The sequence below is a fragment of the Mustela erminea genome, chromosome 13 (assembly GCF_009829155.1).
Source record: "Mustela erminea isolate mMusErm1 chromosome 13, mMusErm1.Pri, whole genome shotgun sequence".
NCBI lineage: Eukaryota > Metazoa > Chordata > Mammalia > Carnivora > Mustelidae > Mustela > Mustela erminea.
Window position 1 is genome coordinate 56,977,277 of NC_045626.1, and position 17,727 is coordinate 56,995,003.

At 41.7% G+C, this 17,727-nt stretch overlaps 1 protein-coding gene across 12 annotated transcripts in view; it reads left to right on the forward strand.

The window, feature by feature from the left end:
- The window catches only part of PTPRM (protein tyrosine phosphatase receptor type M), a 761,675-nt gene that overhangs the window by 535,862 nt on the left and 208,086 nt on the right, over positions 1-17,727 (forward strand). For all 12 annotated transcript variants that reach the window (XM_032310611.1, XM_032310612.1, XM_032310613.1 and 9 more), the window contains one exon: positions 6,062-6,194. In XM_032310611.1, coding sequence (XP_032166502.1) covers positions 6,062-6,194 — 133 coding nt within the window. The remainder of the gene's footprint in view (positions 1-6,061; positions 6,195-17,727) is intronic.

Consider the following 17,727-nt stretch of genomic DNA (forward strand, 5'->3'; position numbering starts at 1 on the left):
ATATTCAGTACAGGCTGTCTTAGCTGGTAAGCAAAGCCAGGAAGCGAACCATAAAGCCTCAGTTTCCCATACCTCTCCTCCTCTACTCCCGAACCTTCACCTGGACTTCAGCCCAGCTACACGAGGATCTAATCACAGAGCTGTCTTTGTGCTCTCTGCCTCTCTGTCTTCGCTTATGAGGTATCCTTCTATTGGAATCTTCCCCTTCCTTCAAGCCCATTCATATTCCACCCTCTGGAGAGGAGCCTTTCCAAACCTCCCTGTTCACTGTCCCCACAGTGGGTTCTAGGGCTCACCCATGCACTTCATGTGGCTTCTGGTGTCAGGCCCTGAAGGCTGAGGCTCCAGTCTTACTCCTCTCGAATTCCCCTGCAGATACAGTTACAGCACTTTGAGCATAAAAGGTACTCGGTAAGGGGTTGTGACTGAAGACTTATGAAAACTAATATTAGCATTAGCCCATGATTAGGATTGCCCAAGCAAGTGTCCCTTCTGGAAATGCTTCCACCATCAATTCCTGACCACTTTTCACACCCCTTCCCACCTCTGGGATATAACTCTGAGTAGTGTCATCCTCTGCCTTTTTCTCCTCCTCTCCCTCTTCTTTATCCTAGTTATGAGGAGTGAGGAGGGGGCCCTAGAGCTCTGTGCTCCTGCATAAACCCATAGACCCTACCCCAACCTACACATCTCCCCTTCACAATCCGGATTCATTGCAATCACATCAGGATTCATTGCATTATGCCTTGCCCAACAAGCCCAGGTATCTAGCTCTCCCTCTCCCCCTCAACCTTCACCCCTATACCACTCAGTGCATCCCTATCCGTCTGGCTCTGGCCTTCCCCACCAGAATAGAACTTCCATGAGGACAGAGGTTTTGTTAGACCCATTTGTTCACTGTTGTATTCCTGAAATAGTGCATGGCACCATTGGGGTACTCAATAAAATCTTGTAGAATAAATCAAGAATATTGCTTATTTTCTCCAACATTTAGGGACAGCCTCGTACTGGTCACCATTATGCAGATGGCCTGGGCAGCCAGGCTATCCCTGGGCTATGCCTAATGTTCACTTTTCCTGTCAGGAAGGCTTCCTGTTTTCTCAAGGTGATGCCGTCGTGGTGTTGGGGCCACTGCCACCGCGGTCAGTAGCCCTAGGCAGCCGTGATGACTTTCATGACCTCCTGAGCTTGCGTCCTTGGGTCTTCTGGAAAAATTTCTGCAGCCAGTTCAGTAGTCAAAATTGGGCCCAAACCTCAAACCAGTGGCTGAGCACATCATGTTCTCGGCCTGGCGTGTGCTGTTATTTAGTTTAACATCAGACACTAGGCCAAGACTCACTATTTCCTGCTAAGTTGGAAACCCACTGAATACAGCATTGGATAAAATCATTCCCTTTCTTTTGAGGGTTTTCATGTGGTATGCTGTATCTGTGACCTTACTTAAAGCAAGTTCACTGGATGGGTGCCTGGGTGGCTCAGTGGGTTAAGCCACTGCCTTCAGCTCAGGTCATGATCTCAGGGTCCTGGGATCGAGTCCCGCATTGGGCTCTCTGCTCAGCAGGGAGCCTGTTTCCTCCTCTCTCTCTGCCTGCCTCTCTGCCTACTTGTGATCTCTCTCTGTCAAATAAATAAATAAAATCTTTAAAAAAAAAAAAAAAGCAAGTTCACTGGAATACCGCTCTTTTTAATTTTCTTGGTCGTTGAACAAAACAATCACCCAAAGCCATCACTAAGAGTTAGTAGAGGGGACATCTGTGAAGATTATGCTCTACAGTTTCATCAGAATGTCCCCCTCCATCTATGAAATGTTTAGCTTATTCATTATTTTAACAAATATGTTCAAGCCTAGATAATACCCCCTATTAAATACATGCATTTGAATATATTCCCTTTAAAAGGACCTACATGTACAGTAAACTCTCAACAGAATGTGCAGCAGAAGAGGGGGAAAAAAATGCCTTTCCACAAAGAATTAGAAATTATACAAAAAAAAAAAAAAAAAAAAAAAAGGAATAAAAGTTCATACCATTAGAAACCTGGCAAGAAAATAACAAGACAGAGGGGAAAATATGAAAACAACTCTTTAGCCAAGCAGTTTGTAAATTATACTATTAAATTCATAGATTTGCTGGGGGGGGGGGGGACAAGCTATCAGTTATAGCCACATTCTGTCACAAATTATTATCTGTCCCAGGCTGACAGACAGCTCGCAACTGCATGTTTCCAAAAAAAACAAAAGTGAAGAAAAGAGCATCCGGTGGAAGGGGGTCATAAAGATGTCAATTTCCGGAAAGGCTGGAGGGGCAGGGCAGGCAGACAACGGCAGGAATGGTGGGTACCGGGAGTGAACTTGGAATTAGTGACACACACCTCCGTGAGATTATCTCAGTGAGGTGACTTACTTATTCCATCCCAGCCTGTATTTGCTGTTGTTGCTTCCCGGATCAGCCCTAAACCCGGACATTCCGATCAGCCCTAAACCCGGACATTCCAATCAACCCCCTCGTCCTGGGGCTGTCACCATGATCTGGTGGCGGTGCCCTGCAGCAGGCAAAAGGAGGGTCACTCACCACCAGCCCCGGCCAACCCTCCTCTCCTTTTCTGAGCTGCTCTCCCATTCTGCATGATTGCCACCATAATCACATTGCAGCTGTGTCCTGCAGAGATAGAACATTTCATTTTCTTGACCTGCAATGTGAAATGAGTTAAAAGTAAGTGCTAAAGAATGATAATACTGAGCTTATGCTAGCTGAATAACAATGGACTTTCCTGCTTCCCAAGGGAATGAAAGGCTCGGAGGGGGTCTCTTTTCCTGTCTCAAAGATGGGTAGAGTATTCCTCCAGTTCTCATAGGACACAGGCAAAATGTGGGCTAAAGTGAAACATAACCCGTTGTTTTTTAACAGAAGCAAACGTGACCGTTAACAAGACAAACTTCCCTTACTGAGGGTTTATGACGTACTCTGTGTGTGTGTGTGTGTGTGTGTTAATGTATTTCAGTCTTTTAGGCTAAGAGAAGTCTTTCTGTATTTCTTTCCCAAGTGTTGTATTAATGACATAATTTAGTTACAAAGAAATTCAGTGAATCGGTTATTTACAAAATATATTTGGGCCATTTGAAATCTACTAACTGGTGAGATCAGTGGGACTGCCCCCAATATGCCAACATTTGGAAGAATAAAGCCAATTTCATTTTATTTTATTTTTTTAAGTTACAAAAGAGGGACGCCTGGGTGGTTCAGTTAAGCAGCTGCCTTTGCCCAGGTCATGGTCCCAGGGTCCTGAGATGGAGCCCTGCATGGGGCTCCCTGCTCTGCAGGAAGCCTGCTTCCCCCTCTCCAACTCCCCCTGCTTGTGTTCCTCTAGCTGTTTCTCTGACAAATAAATAAATAAAATCTTTAAAGTTAGAAAAGAAATCAAAATTGGAAAACATAGCCCCCTTTTTCACTTTTGTGCATTTTAAATTTTTATTTTAAATTTTTTTTTTTTTTTTTTTTTTTAAGATTTTATTTATTTATTTGACAGAGAGAAATCACAAGTAGACGGAGAGGCAGGCAGAGAGAGAGAGAGGGAAGCAGGCTCCCCGCTGAGCAGAGAGCCCGACGCGGGCCTCGATCCCAGGACCCTGAGATCATGACCTGAGCCGAAGGCAGCGGCTTAACCCACTGAGCCACCCAGGCGCCCTTAAATGTTTTTTTAATTTTCATCTTTTTGTAGCACACATTTTATCTTTAAATCTTTCTTAGCAATTTATTTAATGTATCAGTATCCTACAAATCCACCACTCAGTTCCAGTGGCATATTAGAGGGGTATACATAAGATGTAATTACACTAAAAAATAATAAACATTAAGAGTCTCAATGTTTATCTGGATAATTAGTGTGAGGGATATTCATTTAAATAAAGTAGCAGGACTTCCCCCTAAAGTAATCAGAAATAAAAACTACCTAAAACAGTTTACACAAAAGGATTTGTATTCAGTAAGGTGTGATTTTTACATCATGATGACACTCATTATAATTGTCTCTTTGATTGGAATGCACATGTGGATGGAAAGTCACCTTTTTTTTCCTTTTACATCATGAAATTTATTTCATGTATAGATATACATGCGTGTACATAAAGGGGATTGTGTATGTATTATATAATACATGAATATATGAGGTTTGCATTAAGTATAAATACTACTACATGTGGATTACATAATGTATATATAGCTAGGGGTTGAATTGTATCCCCCAAAAAAGATGCATGGAAATCCTAACCCCCCCAGTACCTCACAACGTTATCTTTTATTTTGTCTTTTGTTTTATTTTTGACATTTTCTTTTTTATTCTTAATTTAATTTAATTTTTTCTCTCAGTGTTCCAAGATTCATTGTTTGTGCACCACACCCAGTGCTGCATGCAATACATGCCCTCCTTAATACCCATCACTGGGCTCACCCAACTCCCTTCCCTCTCCCCTCCAAAACCCTCAGTTTGTCTCTCAGAGTCCACAGTCTCTCGTGGTTCGTCTCCCCTTCCAATTTCCCCCAACTCACTTCTCCTCTCCATCTCCCCATGTTCTCCATGTTATTCCTTGTGCTCCACAAGTAAGTGAAACCATATGATAATTGACTCTCTCTGCTTGACTTATTTCATTCAGCATAATCTCTTCCAGTCCCATCTATGTTGATGCAAAAGTTGGGTATTCGTCCTTTCTGATGGAGGCGTAATACTCCATAGTATATATGGGCACCTTTTGCCTAGTGTGTCTCCCCAGTCTTAACCAGCTTTATCAGGAAAATGGCCACAGATGGGTTCAAGAGGCAGCCTTTCATATAAAATCTTAACATGAATAGCTTTTGAAAGAAATGTAGTTTATATGTTTCCGATGGAAACAGATGGAAAGTGAGAGCTTGACACAGTTCCCTGTGATGATTCATCTGAGGACAGTCTCAGTCTAGAATGCACCAGATACAAGGATGGCTAACTTTTTAAAGAATCAGGTGACGCACGAATGGAAAACCCAACGAGAGAGTAGAAAGGGTTGGTATCAATATTCAATTTTAATTACATCTTTTTACCAAGAAAATTCTAAGGCAAATTTGGACATAAAATTCCTACTTTAGAATGGTCTGTCCCGGCACCCTAGGGAGGGTGGTGGCACAATGCCTCGGGTGCTCAGCATCATCACGTTCTGGTTAAAAAGGGCAGAAGCCCTTAAAAAATAATGGATTCTGCTTAGTGAATTGAACGTTACATTCCTAATATTTTTTTTTTTGTCCTGAACTCATTTAGCAAAGGAAATGGATATTTCATCAGACATAGATTTGACATTCCATCACATTATACCATAAACAGGACAAACGGTGTTTTGGAAATGGGAAAGCAGGCACACAAGACAGTAGCCACTGGAAGGCTCTGGTTATCTCATTTAAACAGATATTAAATGTGGGTGCCAGTAGTGTGATCATCAGCTGCCTCCCACTTTGTGAATAAATTGCTTAGAAGGAGTCTTTTGCCTACCAGATGTGACCTAGATTCAGATTTCCAAAGGCAGGGGGAAAATCTCTATTGTGTTAAAAAACAATTGCTGGTAAAATGCATGGTAAATGAGCTTATCTCACTTTTCCAGGTGTTTGGGCTAATATGTTATAGAATTACTGCTTCACTTATGAAAAATAATTGAGGAAAATGTTTCAGCAAATCAAATTTGGATAAAGGCTTAGGATAGCTATTGTGTTGTTAGCAAGTTTTTAAACGGCAGAAAGAGCAAGGAGCCAATAAAGATAATAAAATACAAAAAAACTGTTTGAGAAGAGTCTCTTAGAAAAGGGTCAGGCGTGGGTGTGCTACCCAACTTAAGTTATGGTTTTGTAAAATATTGAAGAACAATATGAACAATTACCTTCCTTTCAGTGCATATGAAAGCTGTGGGAAAAAAAATCAAAAGCTTGTCTGTCTGCTGGCTCTGATAAGTCTTCTTACTCTGTTAAATGCAGCAAAATGTTTAAAAATGTAACATCTTTATTCTCTTACCCATCGTCTGTCCTTTTTCATTTCCTTCCACCTTTAGGAGCCGCCACCCCGAAGCCAGTCCCAGAACCCGAGAAGGAAACAGACCATACTGTCAAAATTGCTGGAGTCATTGCTGGCATCTTGCTGTTTGTTATTATATTCCTCGGAGTTGTGTTGGTGATGAAAAAAAGGTGAGCTCCTAGCTATTGCCAGAAATGCGGTTCTCTCCCATTGTTTGCCAAGTTGCTTCATGCATGTGAAAATATTCAGTTATTGAATTGGTTTTGAAGACACACCTGTGACCCTAATTGTTCCTATTTCTCATCTAGGCTTCAAAGTTATGGGACAAAATTCAGAGTAATGATTGTGGTGTTGTATGACAATGCCAAGCATATCATGCCAAGTTAATATAAGGCAATGTGTCTTCCCACACATTGGTGCATAAAGTTCTGCAGACTCTTTAAAGACATTTACTAATCAGGAAATTTTTAGTGCTGATTACAGATGTATTAACACATTTGCTGTTCTCAAGGACACGAGAAACCAGAGTTTTCCTTCTCATTATGATGAAGATCACGGTGATGACCGAGTTTATTGAGCCCGTGTTATGGGCAGGCAGGCACCATGCTAGGGGTTTAATCTGCACGACACCAGGAGAAGGAGACTCTCGAAAAACAGCCTAACAGGAGCACAGCCCATGGTATGACTCAGGACAAGAATAAAGCACATTGGATGTTGTCAGATTACTCTGTTTAGTTGAAGGGTGGTCTGGGAGAGGAGAAAACCCAATATGGCTGTAATAAGCAATCTTCACCTCCCACCCTTGAAAAATATACAGTGCTTTCGTGTTGTAGAAATGAGTAAGAAATTACTTAATGGTACAGTGTTCAACTTATATAAAAATTATCAACATAAAAATATAGATAATGATATCTTAATAGCTTAATTTTTCCCAAACATTAGTAATACTCAGACCTTAATCCTTTTCTCTGTAGTTTAAAAACAATTATAGGATAGGAGTAAGGTCATGGCTGGTAGGAGGTGAGGATGGAGAGGTCAACAAAGCAAAGTCTTGAAGGTCTGGTCTTGTCTGTCATCTAAGGAGGCTGGACTTGGTCCTGAGATCCACTGGTGGCCTTTAAAAAGCAGGTAGTAATGGGATGTGATTCTAATCTTAGAAAGATTGCTCTGATGTTAGGATTGAACACAGTGAGGAGGGAAAAGAACTCAAGTCAAGAGGAGCAGTTGCATGAAGAGCGACAGCTTTAGAAATATTAGGAAGTAAGTTTTAGTGGCCATTTGGAGGGAGAAGCAACAACATAAAAAGAACCTAGTTCCTGGCTGGGACAATTTAGAGATGATATTACCAATCAGAAAATGTGGAGTATGGAAAGTAGAACATATGTGGGGACTGAAGATTGGAGAGGTAGGTGGTGTACTTTTTTAGTTCACCGTTCCCGTGAAGTTCAGCGGAAACTTCTGCCAGGTGGTAGATGTGCTGCAACGGACTTAGAATAACACTTCCCACAGTCTGGTCATCAGCCTTTGCCAAGCTGACACCCTGGGTTTGGATGAGGTCACTCAGAGTCCCTGTAGAATGAGAAGGAAGTCAAGGATGAAGAGAAAAGCTCGGGTAACGCAGTGTCTAGGGGGTGAGTTCATATCCACATGTATACACATATGTATGTATCTCTTCTTGCTTTGTCCTTCATCTGATGTTTAGTCCTTGCTCTGTCCCAGCCGCACATGGTAGTAGTGGGCCCCCATCGTTTAAGCGCTTTCTTCCCACCTGCTCTACCACTTCAGTTCCTTTCTTTTTTCCACCGATCATTTAATTTCTCTCCTTATTTTTCTTTACATTTTTTTTTCTTCTGATGAAATCTTTTAAGATCCACTCTTTCTAGTGGGGCTCCTAGGTGGCTCAGTCAGTCAAGTGTCTGCCTTCAGCTCAGATCATGATCCCGGGGTCCTGGGATCGAGTCCCATGTCGGGCTTCCTGCTCAGTGGGGAGTCTGCTTTTCCCTCTCCCTCTCCCCCTCCCTACCCCTGATCTCTCTCTCTGTCAAATAAATAAAATCTTTAAAAAAAAAAAATCTACTCTCTTAGCAACTGTTAAATGTGCAACCCAGGGCTGTTAACTGTGGTCACCACCTTGTGCATTTGATCCCATGACCTATTAGTCGTGTACTAGAAGTTATTTCATTTTTATTCTTTTTTCTTTTCATTTTACTTTTCTGCAACTTTCTTTTCTTTATCCTTCTTTTATTATTCTCCAGCTATTTGTCTCTTTAGTTCTTGCCTCCTCCAAGTCTCTCTCTCTCTCTTTTTTTTTTTTGGTGGTTGTTTCTTCTTACTTCTCCATCACCTCTTAGGCATTTTTTTCCTGAATGCCCTGCCTTGCTCCCCACCCCAGTGTTTATGCATATAGCTTATCTTTGCTGCCAGTAGTTGATCCCATTCTTTTTTTAATACTATTCAGTATAAATCTGAAGCAACACTAGGCCTTTCCATGCCTGGAAATACAAACTAAACATTTTGAAGAGATTTATTTTTAGTTGAGGGAATAGGTTGGATTCTTGTGTCTTCTGGCAAACTCTCTATGAGGAATAGCCTGAGACTACTAATCCAGTTGCCCTTGTGACCTTAGCTAAATGTCATTTCATCCTCCAAGGATCTATTTCTGCTGGATTAATTCATTATTCTACCTAGGTCTCTCAGGTAGTCATGGAGGTTATGTTATAAATTATGCATTTGAAGAGCTTGCCTACAGTAACATATGGTCTTGATACACCATTAGGCTAAATACCAATAACTCATATCAAATTTACATGATTATTTACTAAGTTCTAATCTGAAAAGTGTTGTTTTCACAGCACGTACCACTTTTGTTTGTGCTTTTTCTGAAATACAGACCGTGCTCTCTGGAAAGAAAATTTGCCAATATATCATGCCTATAAATACAAAACTTCTAAAATTTAGACCTGAATAGTCATGTGGTACAAATTTTCATATTCAATAGGAGTTCTTAAGAAAATTCTAGTTGTTTGGGGTTTTCTCTAAAATTTTAGTCCCAATTTTAAAAGCTATATTTTTAAATCGTTAAAACCTATTCATGATATTAATCATGAATAAGTTGTTCGTGTATCACTGATATGTAATAAGCCACACGGTTTGGTTAGAAGAACACTGAATTGGTTTTTTAATGAGGCCTAATTGCTGTATAACTACATTAATTTCAGGCATACAACATCGTGATTCAATATTTGTATGTATTATGAACTGATCACCATAATGAATTTAGTAACACCCCTCATGACCTTCTGACCCCCCCATCCCCACTTTGCTCAGCTCCCACCACCCCCAGGAGAACACTGACTTTAGATTTGGCATTCCTAGACCTGTATTTTAACTACGTTGGTGGTTCTGAACTTCTCTGGGCCTTAGTGTCCTCATTTGTAAATTGAGAAAATTATACTGGATGATCTCTGTCCCTCCCACTTCCAAAATACCAGGTTTTCTCTATGCCACAGCCTCTGATGACACCGTATGTGTGCTATTCTCGAAGTACAGTGGGCGGCTCATTGCTGTATTCCGTTATTTAAACAAAGCCTGTAGCTCTTTCAAAGGCTGTCTCGGTTTGGTCGGCTCAAGTCGGAAAGTGTGACTCGGTGACCCACTTTTAACCCTGTTTCCCACCGTGAGACAGGAGGCCCTCAGTGAAAAGGAGGGAGCTAGGAGGGAAAGGAAAACAGGGAAGGAGGGAGAGGGAAGGCGAGGAACTGCCCCAGGTGTGGGGTTCAGGATGTCATTAGTCATTTTCGCTGGTTAAAGCCTGATGCTAACTGGACTCCGGTGCCGTTCCTGCACTAGCTGGTTAGCTCCCAGTGCTTCTGCCCTCGGCGCTTGGCATCAGCCAACGCGGCTATGTGTCGTTGGTCATAAAGACAGACTGGGCCCAGGAGACAGTGTGGTGGAATGTGCCCATCAATATTTCTGGAAATACGATGGGAAGTCTGTCCTGCCCAGGGAAAGTCACTAGTTACTGTTCCTGTGTGTCAGCATCCCGGCCAGGTGGGCCTGAGCTCCTGAGATTCAGGACGACGGGGGATGGGGGGAGTGGGGGGAACAGCCAATTTAATTGGGAGGCATCGCTAATTATTAGCTTAGCTAAGATCACGTTGCTTTCTGAAGGACTGGCCTTCTATAAAAAGTAGTTGCTGAAGGTAGGCCTCTGGGAGAATGGGTAAAAGCTGTTCAGCTCAGGCTAACTCGTGGAATTCTTTGACATTGAGGCAATAATGACTAAAAACGGAGATAACCATCAGTTTTATTTGGCTATGTTTTATAAATCTATCACAGATGAATGACTGGTTGTTATTTTGTTGGTGAATATTAAACCATTTGAGCCTTGTTTGGACTAATATAATATGAAACCATCTTTTCCTTAAAAACTGTTAAAAAAAACCTTTACATTTATTTTTACTTTACCTGCTAAGGAAAGCAACTTCTTATTATTTTCTCTTTCCCAAAAATATATGTTCTTTTGAGGGTGCAGTGTTTTGATGCAACAAATGTTAAGAAAGGGTATAAGATGGATATGAAATTAAAGTTTCATAGAGTCATAGGATGATATACAATTAACTCTTGCACAATGTGAGGGTGAATGGCACGGACCCCCCCTCACACATCCAAGTATGAGGGCTCTCCCAAACTCAACTTCTGATAGCCTACTGTCAATTGATAACATAGTCAATTAACACATATTTTGTATGTTGTATGTTTTATATACTATATTCTTATAATAGAGTAGGCTATAGAAGAGAGTGCTATTAAGAAAATCATAAGAAAAATACATTTACGCTACTCTACTGTATCGTGGGAAAAAATAGTGTGTAAGTGAACCCACACAATTCAAACCCATGCTGTTCAAGGGTCATTTGTATTCTCAAAATAAATATAAAATAAGTTTGAGCAAGAGATACTTAGTGTTTATCATTTTTCATCCATGTATAATTAAATATATTTGTGAAAATGAAAATACCTGCATTTTCAACATTTTTCATAGGGAATAATTTATCTCAATAACATGTTTGACAGGATTTAGTATACAAGCACCATCAATTTTACCCTGATTAATTATATTTACTATTGTTTCTAAAATTGCTATAGATCTTTTAGAAATTTGAGGACATTTGTATTAATTAGAGTAATATTCCTGTTTCAGCTACTGTGGTAAATAGAAATTAGGGAAGTTGTAGCTCAATGAAAATAATTAAAGAGATATGCATTCTTGGCCAAAATAGCAAATGTTAGCTTTTCAACTACATGAACACCTGTTTTAGGTAAACGTGACTATTTTAATTCTGAAGCACAATACCTCTACCTTCTTTCCAGAACATATTTTAACAAGTGTACATTTTGCAAATCCAGCACCTGTCATTAAATATTTAGAACCTATTCTATTATATTTAAACAATACTGGTACCGAGAGAAAAATCTCAATAAAAGTAGGAAATATTTCTGAAGATATCATGAAACAAAAAGATAAGAGAGAAAATTTGATGAAAGCCCAATTTTCAAAGAGATGCCTATAGTATGTGGCTGGAGGCAACTTGACATTATCTATAGTTCTTCTGCTATACCTGTTGACATATGCGATAGGAAATTTTTTCCACTATAGCTCAGTGCAAGCTGTATGTGGAAAATGTCTTAAGTCTGGATGCTTTATTGAGAGTTTTGTTTCAAAAGCACATTTTCTGGAACCACACTGAGAGAGTCTTACATAGACATTGCTTTATGATTATTATTTAGAGTATGTGCAGCCAGATAAAGAAGCAGATGCTGAGATTTTTCCATTCTGAAACATGCTTTGGCATGCAAGGAACGGGATAGTGGGTACATAAAGAAGTATGGATATGTCACCCTAACCTATCAATCAGCTAGTATCCTTCAGTTTTCTAGATGGAAACTGGATGGGTTTGTGGTCCAGAGGTAAGTTAAACAAGCTGAGGCCTCCTCTAACCCAGACTTCATGTGATTATCCTAAGAGCTCCTATCCTAGGAGCTACTTCTGGACTCAATCTAATGGTTTGACTCTTGTGTTCTATTAAGGGTTCTTTGGGAGCTGCTTATACAGAAGATTTTATTTTAAACAGAAAGGTGGGGAATATAGGCATCAACTTTTTTTATTTCTATTTTATAAGAGGAAAGTATCAGAAAATGGTAAAGGACAGTCGTACAGACCGGGTCTGGATCCCTGCTCCCAGTTGGTAGCAGAATGAGTGGGGAGAAGTTACCTACCCTGTCTGAACTCCGTCCGCAGCGGGAAGTGTGGCAGTGAGGCTGTTGGGTCTTTCGTAGGGCACCACGAAGATTAAGGCAGATAACAGGTACACACAGCTGGTGCTTGACAAATAATAGCACAGGGGCCCAGAAGTTTGGGAAGTTGTTCAAGATGACAGAGGTAGTACGGGGGGGGGGGGGGGGGGGGGGACTAGTGAAAGTGGGTGTGTGCGATTGTTACCCACGCTGCTCCACTGCCTGCGGCCACAGCACTCAACTCAGAGATGTTTCCGGCTCTGTTAAAACTGAGGTGCCTTCTTCGGGCATTTGCTGGGACCGGCACCGTCATCAGCTTGTGGTGGTTTACCATTGCTGAGAGTCTGCAAATGCCTGAAACTCTGCCACCATGGTTTAATCTCCCTTTTGAGCCATCACAGGAAGAGAGCTAAACTAAAGCTTTCTCCACTTCCATCTTTACAGAAGTGTTTTGTAAATCCTTTCAAGGATGTGTATTTCATGTCATTTTTTTCAGCCGTTAAGTTTCCTTCAGATAATTCACTATAGGAAGGATGCTGCATCCTTATCTGGTTGGGTGACTGAGAGAACTTTGTTGCGTTTGACGGTGAGCTGTGAACCCAGGGAGGGTTTTACGCAAGCCTTTCCTCCTCGGAGACAAACCCTAGAGTCTGGGAGCGGCATGCAGGTACCAGCAGTCCCAAGGGACAGCTGCCTGCGTGCATGCTCCGTGGCTTACAAGGTGCGTGATCATGGGCAAGCTGCTTGGCTTTGTGTCCCTCCGTCTCCCCAGGTATATATACCAAGGCCATAAGAATAGTAGTTACTCGTAAGAATGTTAGAAGAAGAAAACGAGTTCTTACCATCAGAGTGCTAGCCCCAGTAACTATTAACTGTATTAGTAATATACATAATCTGCGACGTTAGAATATGAGCGGTAGTTGATTCTAGGTTCAGTGCCAGTGCATGAATGCTTCAGAGCTCTTGTTTCCATACTCAAGAGACAAGCAAGGACAAGGGCTTGTTTCTCCTTTAGAGGGAGTCCACCTCTCCTTTGCCCAAAGAGAACATGGGTCTTTAATCATGAAGGTAGCAAGGAACGCAGCTACCAGGAGAAAGCTCACTGTCCCTGTAGCTGGAAGCCAGGCCTTGGTGCAGATGTTGTAGCTGATGGCACAGGGGAAACCACTCTTGGGCTAGACTCAACCAGGAGTGTGTTTTCTGCTCAGGCCCCTGCACAGTCAAGAGGAGGGCTGGAATATGGCTTACAGAGAACCAAGCCAAAGTCCTGGGGCCTCAGTACTGCTGTTCTTGGGATTCCTGCCTAAGCCCCAATTCTTCTGAGTGGTCACAGTCTTGGCATTCAACACAAAGACTTTGTGTTTCCGAACCTGGGAGACCCAGACCAAATAAGGGGCCGAGTGGTCTGCCTCTGGGTTCAGACCCAAAGGTCAGTATCACTCTCCTCTGCCTGCTGAATAGTGTCATGGGTCTGTTTGGACTCCCTGCCTTAGAGCCTGCTCAGCCAACTCCCTCAATTCCCAGAGGTCACAGTCTGCATCCAGGGCCATCTGGAGTGTGGACCCTCTTGCCTTGTCACTAGGCACCAGCCGGAATCTGCACACATTGAGCAGGGTGCTTACCACCCATTGCAAGGGACAGTTGCTGGTTGGTAATTTTGATGCCTGTAACTTTCCCACACAGCTCATTTTGGTCCGAACCCACTAGCATAGCTTCTTTTTCTTTTTTAAGATTTTATTTATTTATTTGACAGGCAGAGATCACAAGTAGCCAGAGAGGCAGACAGAAAGAGAGAGGAGAAAGCAGGCTCCCCGCGGAGCAGAGAGCCCGATGTGGGGCTCGATCCCAGGACCCCGGGACCATGACCTGAGCCGAATGCAGAGGCTTAACCCACTGAGCCACCCAGGCGCCCCCACTAACGTAGTTTCTTAAAATCTTGTTCTTCTGGTCTCTCTTACCTCTGAAGCTCAAGTCTGATGGTACCTAGAAGGAGGTTAAGAAGGGGTTGCACAGGGACGCCTGAGTGGCTCAGTTGGTTGGACGACTGCCTTCAGCTCAGGTCATGATCCTGGAGTCCCAGGATCGAGTCCCGCATCGGGCTCTCAGCTCCACGGGGAGTCTGCTTTTCTCTCTGACCTTCTCCTCGCTCATGCTCTGTCTCACTTTCTCTCTTTCAAATAAATAAATAAATATTTTTTTTAAAAAAAAAGAAGGGGTTGCACATTTACCACTAGTACTGACCATTCTCCACAGAGGATGTCCCCAGATGATGTGCATGGACACTCCTCAGTTCAGTCCCACCCAGGCTGTCCAGGTTCTGTAGTGGGTGTTTGTCGCTGTTTCTACTGACATGACTTCACTTTCTGGTTTGTAGGGTGGAAAGTTCCCAGAGTGTGAAAACTGAGGATGACTTTAAACCCGTCATCTTGTTTAGGAGTTCAGACTCAATGGGATCACTTCTTCAAGTCTTTCCTGCTTTGTTTTGTATCGATGAGTGAGATAATAATGGAAAATACATAGAGTATAGGAGAAATATACATACATACATACAAATATATATTTTCCAAGCACACCATTGTCTAAACCTGACTTCTTTGGTCAAGATTCCTGATCCCTGTTCTTCTAACACAAATCTAAACTTGTTGATAAATTCTTTTTAATAAGGAAGGGAGTTATACCTGGAATTTTTGACTTAGGTTCATTTGTAGAAAATTATATAAAGTTAATTTTTCAAATATTTTCTTTATTTATTTGACAGAAATCACAAGTAGGCAGAAAGGCAGGCAGAGAGAGAGAAGGAAGCAGGCTCCCCACGGAGCAGAGAGCCTGATGTGGGGCTCGATCCCAGGACCCTGGGATCATGACCTGAGCTGAAGGCAGAAGCTTTAACCCACTGAGCCACCCGGGCACCCCTATAAAGTTAATTTTTAAAGAGCCTTAATAAACATTACTGAGGTAATGAGGAGAGGAATACTTTTCTCTCTCTCTCTCTGGCCGACCTCAGCATTACAGATACAACGCTGCATGAAACAGTGTATCAAGGTGAACAAGAGAAGGTGTGGTACTGCCCAGTGCCCTCACAGTGTGTCTTTTAAAGTGTCCCAAGGCATCTCCAGGCCCTCTGGAGGTCGGTTTTTGTTTCTGTCATCTCATTTGTACTGTTTCCCCATCAGCACGGCTGTGGGAGAACTGAAGTGAAGCTCTTTTTATGGGTTGTACTACAACAAGCAAAACTTGACTTACTTATTAAGTTCAACATATTTCTATTTGTTTGTGAACACAGCACAAAACAGAAAATTGGCAGCAGATGTAGCCCCGGTTGTGATATCTAAGAATGGCCCGGATGCTCGCTCGGGCGCACGCACTTCCTGAAAGTTAATTCTGGTCCCCAGGCACCCGCCCGAATGCCAGAAATCCATCCCTTTGGGTGCTGGGATTTGGTGCTTTCCTTACATTACAGAGCTCACATACTCTCTCCTTGCAAGCAGGCTGTTGAGCTACCCGGGTCCCATCTGTCTTTTCCATTAGAGTATAACATATTAAGGACTGTGGGGTGTGTGTGTGTGTGTGTTTCTAATGGTCTCTGACACCCCACTCTCCTGCCCTGCAAGGTGCTCTGTGGTAGTAAGGGTCTGGTGTATTTCACAATTACAGACAAAAACTCTTCTTTAATGCAAGCCCTTCAGGGCAACACTGGACTTTGAATTGCCTTGGTTTCTTATTTATTTGAGAGATGTCAATTTTATAATAGCATAAGATATTTTTTAAGTTTTCCACAGTGTGGACATTCTGGTGGACAGTTTCCCCTATTTTGAATAGTTTGAATAACAATTACTTACATTGTTAATTTGATATGTTAAAATAGTTTAAGTGATTAGGGATATATTTAAATTCAGATACAGCCTCATTGAAATAAAATAGTTCATAACTATCATTTACTTTAATTGTTATTTATTTTTAAATCACCTCTGAAACACTTTTTTATAAGGCGAGTGCTCCTTTAGATAGTTTTCAGAACCAAGACCAATTTAGGCAAAAATTATTATTCAAAAAATGAATAAACAGCTTCAGGATGAATTTCTTTGATACTACAAGCATGGATACTAAATAAATTAAAATATCCAGTTTGTTAGTCTTCCTTTCAGTGGGTTTACAATGGAAATGTTTAGACTCCTTTCTTGGGTATCTCTGCCAAGGCTCTTTGAAATTCATACGGGTTTTCTCATTTCCAGTCCTTTGGCTGCTAACAGGTCTCCCGCTGCATCCTTGTATGGAATTGTGCCTTTGGGTGTGTGTTTGATAGGAGTGTATGACAAACTTTGGTTTGCTGTCCTTATGTCAGAAGGAAAACATTAACAGAGACAAAATCAGGAAAGAGCCCTTTACTGAACAGATTTGTGTAAGTATGTACTAAGGGTATAGAAGGGTATAAGAAAGACCATCTCAAAATGGTTTTTCTTTTTTCCCTGACTCACTTAAAAACCTGGGTGGTGGGTTTGGAGTCATCACTCAGTCACTGAAGAAATTGACCACCCCTCAAAGAGAATAGGTCCGTTATGAGTGCCTGGTTCATAGGTATGGCCTTAACCTTTACTAAACAGGAAGGGAGGGAAATCTCAGAAATAGATTAAGATTTTGAAAATGAAGTACTGACATTCCTAACTCGGTGGCTGTCATCTGGGAGCAGTATTGCCCCCTTAGGGGACACTTGGAAATTCACGAGGGTGTCTTTGCTGAGAATGGCTTAATTGAAGTTGCATCTGTGGGTTTGTGTAGTTTTGTAGATAGGATACCTGAGATGTTTCTTGTATAAATTGTCAAGCCAGGGTTGACTCAGAGTTCTGCTGTTAAAGGTCACAGTAGGTACAGTTTAAAGGTCACAAGATGAGCCAGGTGAGTAAAGGGGAGGCCCTTGGTGAAGTGTGTGTGTCTCAAGAAGGCACCTGTTGTCAGCTTGGATCAGGTATCGTACAGTGACACAGATCTTTCTGCCCTTTCCATCCCCAAGGAAGCAAGAAATCTTAATTTCTTTCATTAAATCTTCTCATTTTTATTACTGACAACTGATCAATTTCTAAATTTAAATTTAGACCAAATAAAATGGATATCTACTCACTAATTCATTATTCCTAATTCTATTTTAAGATTAACCAAGCAAAAGATATTGACAGGACCACATTTTAAAATTCTTTATCACCTGTTTCTGGCTACAGGTATTGTCTTATCCCAGAAAAGGACAATAGACTGCTTGCCCATGCTTTCTCCCTGCCCACATTCTTATTAGTCCCTATGATGCTCTCAAATAGTGAATCCAGTCCTCAAAGTATTTTGTTTCCTGTTTGGAAACATAATAACTAAAGCTTCCCTGGAGCTTGTTGGTGATGTTGCCAGGTGGTGTGGATTAAG